We start from the raw sequence: 17,524 nt of genomic DNA, 5'->3' as shown, positions 1-17,524 counted from the left end.
TGAGCTTTTGTGGCTTGTTTGAGGTACGTGTACGTGTTTCTCCTTCGGACCGTGATTTCAGACTCTTTCCTTGACGAAATAAGACCGTATGTACTTCACGTACTGTGTACATGACATACACATCAAGACCAGGTACCTCGGGCAGGCCACAGGTATCGATTCACAATACGATGACGTATATTCAGTGATGAATAATGATGAAAAGGATCTTTGACCAAGCTGACTAAAGATTTCTTTATTAGTAAACTGAAATCAAAATTAGATGTTACATCAGGTTGACATGTCATGAGATCTTAAAGTTTACTGTAGAACTTATCAAAAATTGATGAATCACTTTTGAGTAATTTTAGGTGAAGATTCTGCCAGTACAAAACTGACCTAAATGTCTTTGCAGTAACGCACTGTTAAATTAAGGCAGTAATTTTATGAATAGATATATGTTAAGCCTTTCAAAGACTTCTCAATAATGTCTGAAAGCTTTAGCCAGAGTTACCTTAGAGAGCGTGTGTCCTTAATAGCTTTGAAGTGCAATAGAAAGTCCTTTATGGTGAATAAATGTCTGAAAATTTTAGCCAGTTACCTTAGAGCTTTTCTGTCCTTAACATCTTTGAAGTGCAACAGAAAGTGCTTTATGGTGAATAAATGTCTGAAAGCTTTAGCCAGAGTTACCTTAGAGCTTTTCTGTCCTTAATATCTTTGAAGTGCAATAGATAGCGCTGTATGGTGGGCAATGGTGCAGTATGTTTGGGGAGGTTTAAACTCACCTCTGATGAGCCTGTGTTGTGAACTACCTACACAGGGAGTTCACAGAAACTGAGGTGATGTACAGTAAGATTAAGAGACAGTCATTTTTGCGAGTATAGCCATTGATTAGGGAAAACCTACCTGAACTCTGCTGACGCTTTGCTTGTCAGTGAATGAAGAGGCGGAAGTTCTTATCTTGCCCTTGCTCGATGGAAACAGTGAAAAGGAAAAGGATGGGGTTCGGGAGTGTTTAGTTGGTCGCTTTTCAAGAATTCTCCAGTAAGGTAACCTCTCTCTCTCTCTCTCTCTCTCTCTCTCTCTCTCTCTCTCTCTCTCTCTCTCATACAGTATATCGGATTTATCGTTAGTTCCTGCAAACAGCAGTTCATTTAATCTCAGTAAAGTAAATTGTTGCTCAATAAAGTAAGATATTATTCAGAAAAGGTCAGAATATTTTGATTTCAACGCCATTCGTAGTACTTGTAGGTAATCGTTGCCGACATGAGCTAAGTCCACATTTGACAAACTAGAGAAGGGAACTGATAGAGTTGCTGTTGCTAGGTTGTATTTGTGTTGCCATGTGCTCGTGATTCATATATGGTGGCATCATCGGTGTTACGAATGATAACGTGGCTGATAAGATCCAAACTACAGCATTACCCTGGGACTACGGACACTGGTGCCACGCATCTACATCATTCATGAAGTAGAGATTCTACATTCTTCAGACTTTACAAAGCATTTCTCCTCTTTCAGTGGAGGATAGGCCTACCATCGTTATCCCATCACTCTTTAGTTAGGTCTAGTTTCAATCTTAAGACTAAACAAGGAGGTTGAGACTAAAGCATTCATGAGGTAGGCCCAGTGGTGTTACCATGGTTGTTCTACATTAAGATTTTACATAGGTTTCTTGGGTTAGGCCTAATCTCATCGTGGGTGCTTTACTCCTGAAAGATATACACATTCGTGTGTAGGCCTATCCTTACCGTGGGGTATACTACCTTTCTTAAAGAGGAACCCAGTTTATGGTGACGATTTGGTTGCCGATATAGCCTAAGTTATGTGTGTTTGTATCAGACTTATAGCTTCATATTCATACATACACTAAATATGGTTATAACATTCAAGCTTTTCCTCGTATTTAAAACATTCTACATACAAAATAATTTTCTGTTTCTAGATGACTTTAGACCTATATGATCAAAATATTCTGGCAATTCTCAGCACTGCGCAAATATTTTTTATAGGGTACAAACTGTAATTATGTCACGCAGTATTGATGTGACAAGTTATTGATGGGCGCAAAATTACGCCAATGATATTGACTGCCGTGGCCTACTCTACAGTAGAGTGCTTCTGTTTGTATATTTTAATCGTAAGTTTGAAACTAAATCAATGTCTTGCTCTGCATATATATATATATATATATATATATATATATATATATATATATATATATATACATATATATATATATATATATATAGCAATATATTATTTATATTATCAAATATATATTAAAATATATGATTTAGTTTCAAATATATTAATATATATATATATATATATATATATATATATATATATATATATATATATATATATATATATATATATATAGATAGATAGATAGATAGATAGATAGATAGATAGATAGGTGGATTGGGTGATAGAGTAATAGTTTATATATGTGTATATATATATATATTATATGTATGTGTATGTATGTATGTATGAGTGTGCGTGCTATGTGTTATGTGTATCGATGTTTATTTCTTTTTTACGCATTTACTTCCGCTTTCAACGGTCATGCGCGCATGCGTAAATGCACAAAGAACAACATCAAAACGAAAGCCTCTCCCTTCACGAGATTACGACAGGAAACTAGGTCAGAGCCGACTCTTTTTTTTTTTTTCCCAAAAGCTCATCAACTCCGCGGCGAATAATCAAGTGTTGTCACTGCAAACATTGTATTGGCTGCAAATTGGATTTTTTTTTTTTTTTGCGACCTTGTTTGATTATCGAGTTGTAGACAGGGCGTGAAATATAGGACATATGAAGTCTGATTCTAACTAGCTTTTGGTGTTAGTAATAACTTTATATGTATATTCATACGTAGGCCTATAAATATGTATATATATACAGATATACTGTATATATATATTATATATACAGGTATATATATAAATATAGTGTACTTATACAAATATGTATAGTATATACTGTATGTATATATACATATATATATGTGTGTGTGTATGTATAGATAAAATCCCAGTAGCATAATTGTAACAATACCTATAGGCCTACTGCCTCACACTCAAACAGTAGCTGCATAGTCAATGTAAATGTAAGTATCAGTCGTTTTTTATAGTTAGCCCTTCTCCCTTTACTTCCAGGCTCCGGAATCCCATACCCTCCTCCGTATTCCCTGAACCCTTATGACCATCCTCGCACCAAGTAGCAGAATTGTTGCCAGCTAGTAGGACGCTTAAATGGACGACATTTCCCTTGTAGTAGAGATCTCCGCCGGCCTCGGTATGTTTCTGGCTAGTTTTTGTGATTTTATTGTCACTGTTAGGATTAGCTAGGCCTATGGATAAAGAGGTAATTAAATAAAGAAGTGAACTAACAGTTGGTTGAATATTTGAATAAAAATGGGAGATATAAACGTAAAAAAACAAAGTTATTTGGAAAGGTTCAGACACAGCTAGAAATTATATACTGTGATCCAAGAAATTTCATCAGCTCTCTCTCTCTCTCTCTCTCTCTCTCTCTCTCTCAAGCTTCATTATAATCCGTGCTTTTTTAATTCTTAAACGAACATTTGGCTGTGTGGTTAATCCCTCTCTCTTCTTCGCGATCACACCATACAAAGCATCCTAGTTAAGGGTTTACTCTTCGTAAGCAACAGGGTCGCTTGAGGGAGAAATAGCACAGAAGTGGCCGCTTGGGTGTTACAGGAGATAAGCACTGGAGTCCCTCTGTTCTCACACCAGGCGTCCATCAAATAGCGAAGTCATGCGAGCAAGTTTTCTGTCGCCTTTTAACCACTTTACCGCCAATCTTTCCCCCAACACACCAATGTTGAGCAGATGTACGACATCAAATTTTGCTCAATCATACACCGGAAAAATATGAACCGCGTGATGCAGATTTCGGCGACAAGACTCATGTAAAAAAGCGACGAAGTTTCTTCGGAAGTATCAAGTTATCTGTACAGCTTATAATCAAAGCCACCGAAAATAGACCTATCTTTCGGTGGTCTCGGTATAATGCTGTATGAGCCGTGGCCCATGAATCTTCAACCACGGCACGGTGGTGACCCTGTCCTATACCGTTGCCAGACGCACGATTATGGCTAACCTTAGCCTTCTTCTTCGTTTAACGTGCTTTTTCCCATTAGCCTTAAATAAAATAAAAACTACTGAGGCTAGAGCTTCAATTTGGTATGTTTGATGATTGGAGGGTGGATGATCAACATAGCAATCTGCAGCCCTCTAGCCTCAGTAGTTTTTAAGATCTGAGGGCGGACAGAAAAAGTGAGGACAAAGAAAATGCGGACGGGCAGACAATGCCGGCACAATAGTTTTCTTTTTAGAAAACTAAAAGATGGGACTAAACGTGCTCGCGTGACATCCTCGCTGGGACGCCGCATACTACGATAAAATCCATGACACAGTTTTCTGGGCAACTAGACCTACGTAGCAGTGTTCGGAAATCCATCTTGATCGATCTTGGCAATGACCTATTGTTGTGCAGGAGTGCAGGTTCCATCATACAGGCATGTATCCTTGGTGTCTGTTTGCACCTTGTAGCCAGGGTTTACCAGAATCATCCAGTATATGACTGCAAGCAAAGACTGGCATTTTTGTTGTCCTGAACGAGAACTTATGTCAGTACGTTCCTGACTGACGACAAAGTATTTCCAATTAGCGCAGAAGAAGCACGATTAATTAGTGCTAGTAGTTATTGCATGAGATACTCTAGGATAGAATGATTTCATTAATTACTTTGTTGTAAAACAAAAATCGTCAGGATTATCGTTTGGTAGGCTAGGCATGAAGTCTCTAAATTTACAGAAAGATATAAATTTTCACATAAACGTAACATTCTACATGATAATTTATTTACAGAATAGATAATATTGAGTATTTTACTTTGTTAAGTATAAGTTGACTGCTAAAGGTGGTAAGCAAAGTATCTGTTCATGTCACCAAACAATTCGGCCCATGTGACAACACTGTTACGCTTTTATTGATGGTATGGCTGCACAAGGTGAGAGAGAGAGAGAGAGAGAGAGAGAGAGAGAGAGAGAGAGAGAGAGAGAGAGAAGAGTGGGGGAGAGTTAGTAAAAGGGAGCTTAGGCCTAGAAAGCAGTTGCAACTTGAATTATTGGGATAGTTTAAGATATTCGCTCTTCTCATGAACAGTAAAACGTGCATAATGGTAATTTCATGGAGATGATATCCCCTTAAAATCAGGCCACAATGCAATCACATTTCTTAGTTTCCGCACTTTTCTGTCTGCGCTCAGATCTTAAAAACTACTGAGGCTAGAGGGCTGCAAATTGGTATGCTGATCATCCACCCTCCAATCAACAAACATACCAAATTGCAGCCCTCTAGCCTCAGTAGCCTTTATTTTATTTAAGGTTAAAGTCAGCCATGATCGTGCTTCTGGCAACGATGTAGGATAGGCCACCACCGGGCTGTGGTTAAAGTTTCATGGGCCGCTGCTCCTACAGCATTATACCGAGACCATCGAAAGATAGATCTATTTTCGGTGGCCTTGATTATAAGCTGTAGCGGCTGTACAGAAAACGCGATTGTACCGAAGAAACTTTGGTGCACTTTTTACTTGTTTAAGTTTTTTGAGTTCCTGTACGACTAAACCAAACGCCATCGAAATAAACCCTTCATTAATGACCTCTCGTTACTTCATGAAAGTTCGAAAAAGCCTCAATTGCCTTTCAACAAAGTCGTGAACGAAACCAATGAACATCACGAGGGTCTTGGAACGCAATCTTTTGTGGTTATCTGACCACGTGAAACCTTATATCGGTCTATCCTGACACGAGGTTTCTAGGTATTTCCATCCCTTTGTGCATGTTCCCTAGACGCATGATTCGTGTTGCTTGTTTTTCTCGATGCCCAACGTGAAATCTCAAGTAATTTACCGTCGATCTGTACATTTTATAAGCTGTGAATAGCAACTTTTAACTTGAAATTTAGTGTTAGAAAAGAAATAGAATATCCTTGCCAGCGCATTGCGGTTGATAAGTCTAGCGCTGAAAGACAAGTAACCAGTGGGTTGCTGTCGCCACAAAAACCACTCCTGCTAAAAACTCGATACCAGTTGAGAAGAGGTTTTTTCTTTGTCCGAGTAGTATGTGTTTCAGTACTTTTACGTAAGTTATCATGTCAAAGTTTTTTTCCTGGGGTGGGGTGGGGAGGGGTGCAGATTTTACCTCTGAAGTGATCATATCTAGGTTCCTGGAATTCCCCCAAATATTTTTCTATGGTGCTTTCAAAAACATCGGCTGTCTTATCGGAATTCAAAGATCTCTATGTATTTTGGAAGGATATTATTATTATTATTATTATTATTATTATTATTATTATTATTATTATTATACGGCAAGTTTTGCTTCAGCTCTTCACTAAACTAAAGCAGATAAAACTTGAAGCAGCATGTTGAATATTACGGACCACAATTGGCAGGATGTCATAAGGAACAGTAACTCTTCTTATAAGTATTCTTTTTGATGCATTTCTTCGGTCTTTGGGTATTTGTACTATTGACCAGGTTAATATTTCTCTAATGTCTTTGTTATCTAGTCGAAGACCGTGCCATGTTCCGTCTCGTGGACAATGACGACTGTTTCTTGCCGTTCTCGTTGCTGGTCTGATCTAAACGTCAAAGTCAAATCCCTCCACTTTTTTCGTATGCACCCCTGTTTCGTCTGACCTTGGTAGCCTCCTTCTGGATTTAGGGACCATATTCATTAGTCTTTTGAGGTGTCATAGAATTACACAGTGCCGCGCCAGAGGTTTTTAATTAGTGATACCTGTACGTTTACAGTGCTACTGTCAGGTATCTTGCACCATATCTTCACTTTTCTGGCTTAAAAATGTGGTTTATGGGTGTGGTATTGCCTGGTTGATTTATCTTTGCTCTGACCTTTGGATGCAAGCTGCTGACCTGTATTCATGCTTGATCCTGTTGAGTGATGGTTAAATGAACAGATCTCAGAGATCGCATTATAATCCTTCTGGCTGAAGAACTTGCTTTTGTGTGACAGATGGCGTTCCTATCGTACATTTACATGAATTTCCTAATCTATGGCTCCTGATCTGTAGACATTGCCAGGCTTATATCGCTGTGTGTGTGTGTGTGTGTGTGTGTCTGTGCGCGCGTATGTATGTATTTTTGTGTCTGCTTGTTTCCCGGTGAGCTGATAGGGAGTTCTTCCGGCTAGGGAGTTCCTCTTTTTAGGCAGCCATGAAACGTCCCCAGGCCACCAGAACCTTCATTTACTCAGGGGATATCACCAATCCTCCGGATTACGTGGTTAGCGACTAGTTATTCCCCTCTGCCACGAAGCTTTGGAATTCTCTCTTGATTCCCCAAACCAACCCTCTTTGAAGGGGTGGATCTGTCAGTGTTTTGAGTGTAGGATCTACTCTTTTGTTGCAGTTGTGGTTCTTCTTCTTACTTTTGTTGTCGTTGATACCTGAAATAGATAATAGCTTAAAATAGCCAGTCGTGCTGCCATTTCCATAAGCAGAACTCTTGAAGCATTTTAAAGCCCTCCGAGTCAGGTTAAACGCTCCTCCTTCGGGAGAAAGAACCCCACCAAAGTCCCCCAGGAACACTTAGGTACGGAGGAAGCCTTAGGATTTCTCCCGTTCCCTCGGAGGGACTGAAGACTCGCTTAATCTCATCATTGAAGGGGAACGACGGAAAAGGAAGGCAGGCTGTTTAGGGCTCTTTTATTTTCCTGTAGTTTATTTGTCTATTTTCTTTTTAGTTTTCTGTAAAAGAAAACTATTGTGCCGGCTTTCTCTGTCCGTTCGCACTTTTTCTGTCCGCCCTCAGATCTTAAAAACTACTGAGGCTAGAGGGCTGCAAATTGGTATGTTGATCATCCATCCTCCAATCACCAAACATACCAGATTGCAGCCCTCTAGTCTCAGTAGTTTTTATTTGATTTAAGGTTAATGTTAGCCATAATCGTGCTTCTGGCAACGATATGGATAGGCCACCACCGGGCCGTGGTTGAAGTTTCATGGGCCGCGGCTCATACAGCATTAAGCCGAGACCACCAAAAGATAGATCTATTTTCGGTGACCTTGATTATACGCTGTAGCGGCTGTACAGAAAACTCGATTGCGCCGAAGAAACATCGGCGCATTTTTTTGTTCTTTGAAGAGACGGTCTTCCTGGAGTGCGCGTGAGCTCTTGAATCAGTTAGATCAATTGATTAGAAAACAATAGGTCAGTCAGTCAGGTACATAGTAACCAGTCAGTGGTCTGGAAAGCCTGTGAACTGGTTTCTCAGTCACGCGATTGTTTCTGTTCAGATTCAGTGGATGAGTTTCCTTATTCAGACAGGAAATAACTCAGGTCTGTAATTTCACCTGTCATAGATTTGGTAATAATAATAATAATAATAATAATAATAATAATAATAATAATAATAATAACCGTGACTGTGGTGATGGGCGAAGCAACTGAATACATATCAGCATTACTTACTTAACAGAATTTTATTTTCTTGAGCTCTGTGAAAATTCATAACAGCTTATAGGCCCTTTGGAATGGGCACCTAATGCCGTTTTCTAGCCCAGGCCTGAAGCAACCAAAAACGAAGAAAGGGGTGAAGAACCTCAGTCCCTGAAGGGAAAACAGAAAATTGCAGAAAATTCCAAAACATTCTCTGAACTTTACCACTGATTAAAGTAGCATTTTTCTGGACGAACCAATGACGACTGTTGCATATAGAAGACGCAACCTACTCGCTTCACAAAACGGACACACGACAGTCGTAAATAAAGAGTACTGTATGCCAAGACACGGATAAGCGCCATAGCCACAGGTGACTTAGCAACATTGGTGCCAGTCTGAAGACCAGGCTGGTTGGTACTCCATAATCTCGTGGGCCCCCCCAAAAAAAAAAAAAAAAAAAAAAAAAAAAAAAGCGAAAATGCTTTGCCACCTTTGTCAAATTCGCGTCTCTCGCTTTGCTGTGATATACTTTGTTTATTTATGTATTTATTTATTTGTTGTTATTATTTTTTGCTTTTATTGTCTCTTATTTTAACAGCCTATTGGTGGGTAGTTTTTATTTAGTGCACGCTAGGTGGAAGTTAGGGTAGTGTCTTGCTAACTTGTTTCAGTAATAATAATAATAATAATAATAATAATAATAATAATAATAATAATAATAATAATAATAATAATAAAACAGTTGTAAAAAAAGATATTATAAAAGATTACACTGGCAAAATTTTCATTATGCTTTATTATCTCATTTGTTGTTTGAATGTAAATGATTGCATGATAATAGTGAAATTAATAGTAATAGTAAGTACTAGTAATAATAGTAAATACATACATTGTTTCAGCATGAATCCTTACACAAATTCAGCAACTCAGGGAATCTGACATAGAGATTTAAGAGTTGCATAACCACAGAGTCTACGGAGCAAAAATGGCCTGACGTTGCGGAGTTGGTGGGGAGGGAGGGGGTGGAACTGAATATAATTACTCGGTTTGAAGACCAAATTGTCTCACCCTTACGTCATTGGCTCTCAGGCCTAATTGTAACCCCCTACAAACCTCTCCGTTTTTGGTAATCTCGATTTGTCACGCGAATCTTCAGAAAGTTATTTTCAAGGAGTTTCTCGTCTTGCAAAACTTGATTTCACAGATACAGATTCATCAAAGAATAGTTGCTTTTGTTTAATACTCTGCACGCAACTGTTTTAAAGCTCTAAATATGATAATATTCCGTAAGAATGCAGACTCAAGCGAAGCCACAAATGGTATGTTAGTAGGGGAGAAGTTGTGGTGAGGGGATATTGTACTGTAGTGAGCACAAAGCTCAGCAAAGTAAGACGCTTGCTCTTTGAGTTGTGTTTCTAAATTTAAGACAACGGAATCTCTTAGTCATCGATCATATTTTTGTCGAGAATTCTGGGGACAAGATTAGGGTTGCCATACGTCCGGATTTTCCCGGATGTGTCCTGCATTTAGGTGTCAAAATCCTCGTCCGGGGGGAATTTTAAAATTTCTACAAGTGTCTGGAATTTCAGCTCTCATACAAATAAACAAAACGTAGAGCGAGTATTTTCACTAAAGAAAAGTCAGTGGACAAAAGAGAGGAATAATTTGAAAGTTGCTACAATGAAGGGTCTCTTGACATGACAATACAACTTCCATGAGACATCATGAAATGACTTCTACAACTACGTAAGATTCAGTAAAGTTCTCTTGAAAAGTATCAGATCTTCTCAGAAATATGGATGGACAACATACAGCCACAGACATAATAAGCAAAGAAGACTGTAACTAGATTAAGATTAAATAGAAATTCAAGATAACCAGCCTTATGTTAAGGTAAGTTTTTTTTATTATTATTTTATCATACACACACGATTGCACATCAGTGATAGATCGTACAAACTGCATTTTTTTTTTAACTAGGGAAGCGTCCTGTATTTTGAATGTTCAGATATGGTAACCCTAGACAAGATTCGTGTCAACTTTTGATCGAGAATGTTACCTTCGGTTAGGTTAGGTTTGGTTTGGTTCAGTGTTTGTGATTTAAGAACCTACCAATTCCTACTAAATACCGCACTTAAAAGTAAGGGAACACACCCATAGAAATACGATTAGAAGGACACAACGTGCAATGTATATCTCCAATGAATAAAATGCACAAAATACGCGCATGCACACACACACACACACACACACACACATATATATATATATATATATATATATATATATATATATATATATATATATATATATATGTGTGTGTGTGTGTGTGTGTGTGTTTGTGTGTGTGTGTGTTAGAAATATCGACACACAATTACGTGTGGAACAGAAATAAAGGCAAAATTTGACATTAGTTGCGCAGCCTGATTCACGCCAGTCGTTGACCAGGACAGGTTCCTCAAACATAAATAGACAATCTTTCCTATAATGCCAGGTCCTGACCTAACCAGATCTTACCTACCTAACCTATTTTAGGGCTACGTGCCCTGACACCCCAAAAAAAAAAAAAAAAAAAAGCAGTGACCTCTCCTGGTCGGCAACTGGTGGAAATCAGGCTGCGCAACTAAAGTAAAGTTTTACCGAAATAAATTTCTGACTCGTATCAAGATCGAACCCAGGTCTTTCAAATGAAAGACCAAATCGCTGCCAACCAGGCCACACAAGTCATAAAAGAAGCTGGAACCTGAGTACAACGGTACCCAAGGAATTACCTGGGCAGGCTAACTGCTTGCATATATATATATATATATATATATATATATATATATATATATATATATATATATATATATATATATATATATATATATATATATATATATATATACATATGTGTGTGTATGTATGTATGTATGTGTGGGAAATAGATGTATACATCCACAATAGCAGAGAAATAAGCCAAGGACTTTCAAGCAAATTTAAACGGCTCTTTAGATCTTCGCTCAAACTATTGACAGATTTTATGTTACCTTTTCGTTACTGCTTTTTTTTTTTATAACGAGATTCATTATAATGTCGGCTTTGAAATCAGTTCCTTATCTCCACCAGTCACGAAAATAACAGACCCCGTAGTGCGGTGCACTGTAGGCATTACCTAAGGTTCTTTGCAGCGTGCCTTTCTAAGGCCCCTTGCTGCAACCCCTTTCGTTCGTTTTACTGTACCTCTTTTCATATTCTCTTCTTTCCACCCTCTCCTGACAATTGATTCATAGTGCGACTAATTTGAGGTTTTCCTCCTGTTACGCCTTTCAGACCTTTTACTGTCAATTTCCGTTTCAGCGCTGAATGACCTCATAGTTCCCAGCGCTTGGCCATTGGCCTAAATTCTATATTCAGTTTAATTCAATTCACAAAAATAACGGGAAAGTGGTCTTTAAAGTGCCACTTTCAAGTGCTCTGCCCAGTTACCGTAATTCGCCTCACTTGAATCTTAGTTGCTGTTTGTGCGCGTGTATGTTTATCCTTTTTTTTTATTATTTTTAGGTTTATTTGTTACCTTCCCTTCTCTTCTCTTCTTCTCTTCTCTTGTTCATTTTTAGTTTTCTGTAAAAGAAAACTATTGTGCCGGCTTTGTCCGTCCGTCCGCACTTTATTCTCTCTGCACTTTTTCCTGTCCGCACTTGCGAATTGCTATGTTGATTATCCACCCTCCAGTCATCAAACATGACAAATTGCAGCCCTCTAGCCTCCTCAGTAGTTTTTATTTAAAGGATAGGCCACAGCCAGGCCGTGGTTAAAGTTTCATGGGACGCGGCTCATACAGCATTATATCAAGACCACCGAAAGATAGATCTATTTTCGGTGGCCTTGATTATACGCTGTAGCGGCTTTACAGGAAACTCGATTGCGCCGAAGAAACTTCGGCGCATTTTTTTTTATTGTTTATTCGTAAGTCTCAGATCTGTTCTTTTCATTATTTTGCTTTCGTAGGAAACTATAGGTGTCTATAAGTAATAATAATAATAATAATAATAGTAATAATAATAATAATAATAATAATAATAACAACACAGGTTTTCACGTATGAATATGAGCGTAATACTAGCATTACTACTACTACTTCTAATAATAATAATAATAATAATAATAATAATAATAATAATAATAATATGATTGATACATCAGCTGCATTCTTTTTGCATTATAGTTCTTTTCAGCCATTATCATGAATCTTTTGTTTTTTTATATTGCATTCCGCCAGTAACTCTGCAATATACGTCACTTGTTGATCAACGAAGAATTAAACATTCTTTTGCGGGAAATATTTTAATTAATAAGAATATATTACTCCTAATGGATGTTTACAACTCCATATGATACCTCCTACCTACATAATAATAATAATAATAATAATAATAATAATAATAATAATAATAATAATAATAATAATAATAATAACAACAACTCCACAGTTATATATATATGTACATATATTTAAAGATAAAACTGTACGGATAGCTTTAGGGAATCGGTACAATTTCATCTTTAAATATATATATAGGCTACATATACGTAACCGTGGATTTGTTTCACCATTTCAAGACTCACGCTACTACGAGTATTTTTTAATAATGAGAATAGTAACAACAACAACAACAAAACTTTTTTTTCTTCGGGGTTGTGAGGACAAGGGTCCGAATCTCACAAGGGCCCTTAACCGTCGCAATTCGGAGCGGAGATGAAGCAAGAAATTGTGCAGACATTTCGTGAAATGCAGCGGGTGACCGCAGACGGTTTTTGCTCTTATGTATTCCGGCCAGAGGGACGGTTTTCGGTGGCTGGCAACGGGAAGACGCCCAGATAATCGTCCTTCATGAGCGTACGGTCGCTCATTTTTAGTTTCTCTCTCTCTCTCTCTCTCTCTCTCTCTCTCTCTCTCTCTCTCTCTCTCTCTCTCTCTCTCTCTCGTATTTCTTTTTTCTGTGGTTATTTGCGCTGTTCTCGGTTTGTTTAAGTGTAATTATTTTAGTGTATGTGAGAGACAGAATATAAAGACGTGGAAGAAATAAAAGTGAAACAAACATGAGTAAAATAAGGTATAACTATATATACACACATATATGCATACATTATATATGTATACATTTTGTATATATATATATGTGTGTGTTTGTATGTATATCCTATTCAGTGAATTTTGTCCCTGGTAGCTGGTAGTAGACAGTGACAGTGGTGAGTTACAGCCAGGTTTTGATAAGGGCATAGGGCTTGCAGCTTCACCTAGAATGCCTATTGATAATCGGAAAGATAAAACATTCCGGAGCTGCACCTCAGTATCTAGGCATATATGTGCATACATAATATTGCTGTATGTATTTACTTCTTATTATCAGTAATGCTAAGGAAGGGAGACAGCGTAGCGAACTCACACACCCCCCCTCCCTCGCCGCATCCACACACTGCACCACTCAACTCAGTCAAGAGATTAAGGCTTTTTCTTCTTATACATCTTTTATATAAACTCCTCCCCACTTGATACTTCTGATTCATACACTTTCAGCAACCTATTTTCTCCCATTGTTTCAACATGACCAGGCCATCTAAAAATACTGATCCATCTCTTCACCTATGCTGTCCTTTTTACCACTCCTACATACCGCTCTTTGCTCTTCATTTCGGTCCTTATGCTTCGTATGCCCCGTAGGGGGGTTAGTGTCGTCAGTGCACCTCATGCGCTGCACTGTAGGCATTTCTTAAGGTTCTTTGTAGCTCCCTTCTGCCCCTAGCTGCAATCCCTTTCATTCTTTTTACTCTGTCTCTGTTCATATCTTTCTTTCATCTTACTTTCCATCCTCTCCTAACAATTGATTCATAGTGCAACTGCTTTGAGGTTTTCCTCCTGTTACACCTTTCAAACCTTTTTACTGTCAGTCTCTGTTTCAGTGCTGAATGACCTCATAGATCCCAGCACTTGGTCTTTGGCCTAAATTTTATATTCTTACACTTTATATGCCACATAAACAGTCTATCTTAACAGCTTCAGCATTTTTATTCCATTTTCAGTCAACATCCACACATCATTTCGATACAGGGGAGTTGGCTCAACAGTCTTTGGCACATTCTCACGAGTCTCTTCCCAAGCTACCTTCCATGTTTCACCTGTTCTGTGTGTCACCTCTGTTCTCTTCCTTTATTAGATGTACTTTCAAAAACCTCAAACACAACTGTTTCTTTCACCATCTATATAAACATTAATTGCTTCCTTTTCCTGGTCAACATTTACCCTCATAACTTTACTCTTATATTTAGCCTCAACTTTCTTGCAAAGCTCTCAGTTTTTTTCATGAGTTTCTGCAGTTTCTATTCACTGCCCTTAATCAGAACTGTACCATATGCAAACATAAAAACTTTGGTTCTACATCTGCTCTCCTTGCTATGACTTCTCTCATCAATCCATTCATAAAGACATTAAACAGCCATTTGGACATAACGTGCCATTATCTCAGACCCACTTTTGCACCAAACCAGTCACTTTCCCATCTGCATATTAAAAAACATACTTTGTTTCTGTCATGAAAACCTTTAATCGTTCCCAAAACCTTATTTTCTGTTTTGTGCATCAAAAGGAGGCCACCTTATGGGCCAAATAGTGGCCAATAGGATGGCCTCTTGAAAATAAAGATAGATGGTAGATGGTAATGGCAAAAGCACTAGTGGTGGTAGTAGTAGCCGTAGCAGAATTAGTTTATCCTGTACCAGCTATCCGTAATACTCAGTTCCTTGTTATCAATGTTTATCTCAAAATAATTCGCCTTGCATTTTGGTAATTTACTTACGTTTTTATTTATTTATTTGTTAATTTGTTAATTTATTTTTGCTTTTTTAATATGTGAGATCTCTTCTTACTGTATGTCCCTTTACCTTCTGTTACTTCTCCCAATGAACCCCATGTTTTTTGGCAGCTTCAATTTCAAGTCTGTGGACCCTGTGGTGGTGGGTCTGTTCCATTCCATATAAATAAGGTTCGTCTTCTGAATAATAATAATAATAATAATAATAATAATAATAATAATAATAATAATAATAATAATAATAATAATAATAATAATAATAAATCTTTGGAAGCTGGAGTTTAAAGTCAGTGGTCCCTCTGGGCTTGTTCCATGTGAATAGGGTTCATCTTCTGAGTAATAATAATAACAATAATAATGTAGATAACGACTTAAGCTTTTTAAGCATTCAAATGAACAGAGTACTTAACCAGACAATCCCCCCCTGCACATTTCAGTCGTCGGAGCCGCTAGCTGCCTGGCTGCTCTGCGGATATGGCTTCAGGGACCGAAGTGCAGGAGCAAAGTGCGTCTGGACGGCAAGACGGTCGTGATCACTGGAGCCAACACGGGCATCGGCAAGGAGACTGCCAAGGACCTATCCAAGAGAGGTGGGGAGCCTTCAGATTTCGTGAGGACACTGGGGCCTGAGAGGGCGGGGGTTGGGGGGACGTGGGGAGACTCCTGTCTGTTCTGGAATCATACAAGGGGTCGATAGTGTGTTCTGCATTTGTTGAAAGTAAATAAACAAAATACAAGTAGTTAAATCACCGTAAGAGGGCCGTGCCGTCAGTGGACTGTAGGCATTACTTAAGGTTCTTTGCAGCGTGCCTTGGGCCCCTGGCTGCAACCCCTTTCATTCCTTTTACTGTACCTCCGTTCACATTATCTTTCTTTCATCTTGCTTCCCACCCTCTCGTAACAACTGATTCATAGTGCAACTGCTTTGAGGTTTTCCTCCTGTTACACATTTCAAACCTTTTACTGTCACTTTCCGTTTCAGCGCTGAATGGCCTCATAGGTCCCAGCGCTTGGCCTCTGGCCTAAATTCCATATTCTATTCTATATGCAAGTAGTTAAATGAAATAAAATAAAAAAAAAAACTTTGGGTGCATGGTAAAGTCTGAATGTTATTTGCAGGATTACAAAAGTCTAAAGATAAATATCACTTAGATGTGGCTGAGCTCTCCTCACATTTTTCTGGGTTTGTAGATCACTCCTGGCATAATAATAATAATAATAATAATAATAATAATAATAATAATAATAATAATAATAACTCCCGCAGGTGCTAAAGTGGTGATGCTTTGCCGAGATCTGGAGAAGGCGCGATTAGCGGCCGAGGAGATCCACAAGGAGACAGGGAACACCGTCGGGGTGTACCACTTAGACCTGGCTTCCTTGGACTCCGTGAGGAACACCGCTGCCACGCTCAAGGACACCGAGCCCAAGATCCACTGCCTGATTAACAATGCAGGTGAGGACAGGTAGTAGCCGTCACGGGGATGAATGATTCATTGGCTCTGCAGGTGTCTTCTATGCAGCGTCCCTTCGGCTCGTAGCTGCAGCCCCTTTCATTCCTATTACTGTACCTCCGTTCACATTCTCTTTCTTTCTTTCTTTCTTACTTTTTTATTGCTTTCTGTCCTCTCCTAATAGTTGATTCATAGGGCAACTGCTTTCAGGTTTTCCTCTTGTTTTGCCTTTGAACAGAATTAACTATTTGTGGATGCGACGATCATAACAGAAGTACCCCTTGGGGCGTTAGTGCCGTCAGTGCACCTCATGCGGTGCACTGTAGGCATTACTTAAGGTTCTTTGCAGCGTGCCTTCTGATTCTAGTTGCAACCCCTTCCGTTCCTTTTACTATACCTCCTTTCATATTCTTTCTCTTCCATCTTACTTTCCACCCTCTCTCAACAATTGACATTCATAGTGCAACTGCGAGGTTTTCCTCATGTTACACCTTTCAAACCTTTTACTGTCAATTTCCGTTTCAGCGCTGAATGACCTCATAGGTCCCAGTGCTTGGCCTTTGGTCTAAATTCTATATTCAATTCAGTTCAGTTCATAACAGCAGTAGCGTCAGTTTGTAACATTCCACAAGTCAGCAGTCAGCATTTCCACTTCTGATCACAAAAGTAAACTGTTACTTCATCCCAGATATCAGCAGTGCTTAGGCTTGCAAATGAGCTCGGAATCTGGTGTTAGCGGCAATG

The 17,524-nt window shown here is 38.6% G+C and overlaps 1 protein-coding gene across 2 annotated transcripts in view; it reads left to right on the top strand.

Moving 5' to 3' along the window:
* The window catches only part of LOC136842417 (retinol dehydrogenase 13-like), a 29,780-nt gene that overhangs the window by 6,282 nt on the left and 5,974 nt on the right, over positions 1 to 17,524 (top strand). The window contains exons 3-5 of one of the 2 annotated variants that reach the window (XM_067109725.1): positions 3,144 to 3,282; positions 15,764 to 15,916; positions 16,594 to 16,782. In XM_067109725.1, coding sequence (XP_066965826.1) covers positions 3,240 to 3,282; positions 15,764 to 15,916; positions 16,594 to 16,782 — 385 coding nt within the window. In that variant the 5' untranslated portion in view covers positions 3,144 to 3,239. The remainder of the gene's footprint in view (positions 1 to 3,143; positions 3,283 to 15,763; positions 15,917 to 16,593; positions 16,783 to 17,524) is intronic. The other variant, XM_067109724.1, reaches the window with a different exon arrangement.

Source organism: Macrobrachium rosenbergii, chromosome 10 (genome assembly GCF_040412425.1).
Source record: "Macrobrachium rosenbergii isolate ZJJX-2024 chromosome 10, ASM4041242v1, whole genome shotgun sequence".
In the NCBI taxonomy this organism is placed as follows: domain Eukaryota; kingdom Metazoa; phylum Arthropoda; class Malacostraca; order Decapoda; family Palaemonidae; genus Macrobrachium; species Macrobrachium rosenbergii.
The sequence above is the reverse complement of the archived record's forward strand: the minus strand, read 5'-3'. Positions and strand labels throughout refer to the sequence as shown.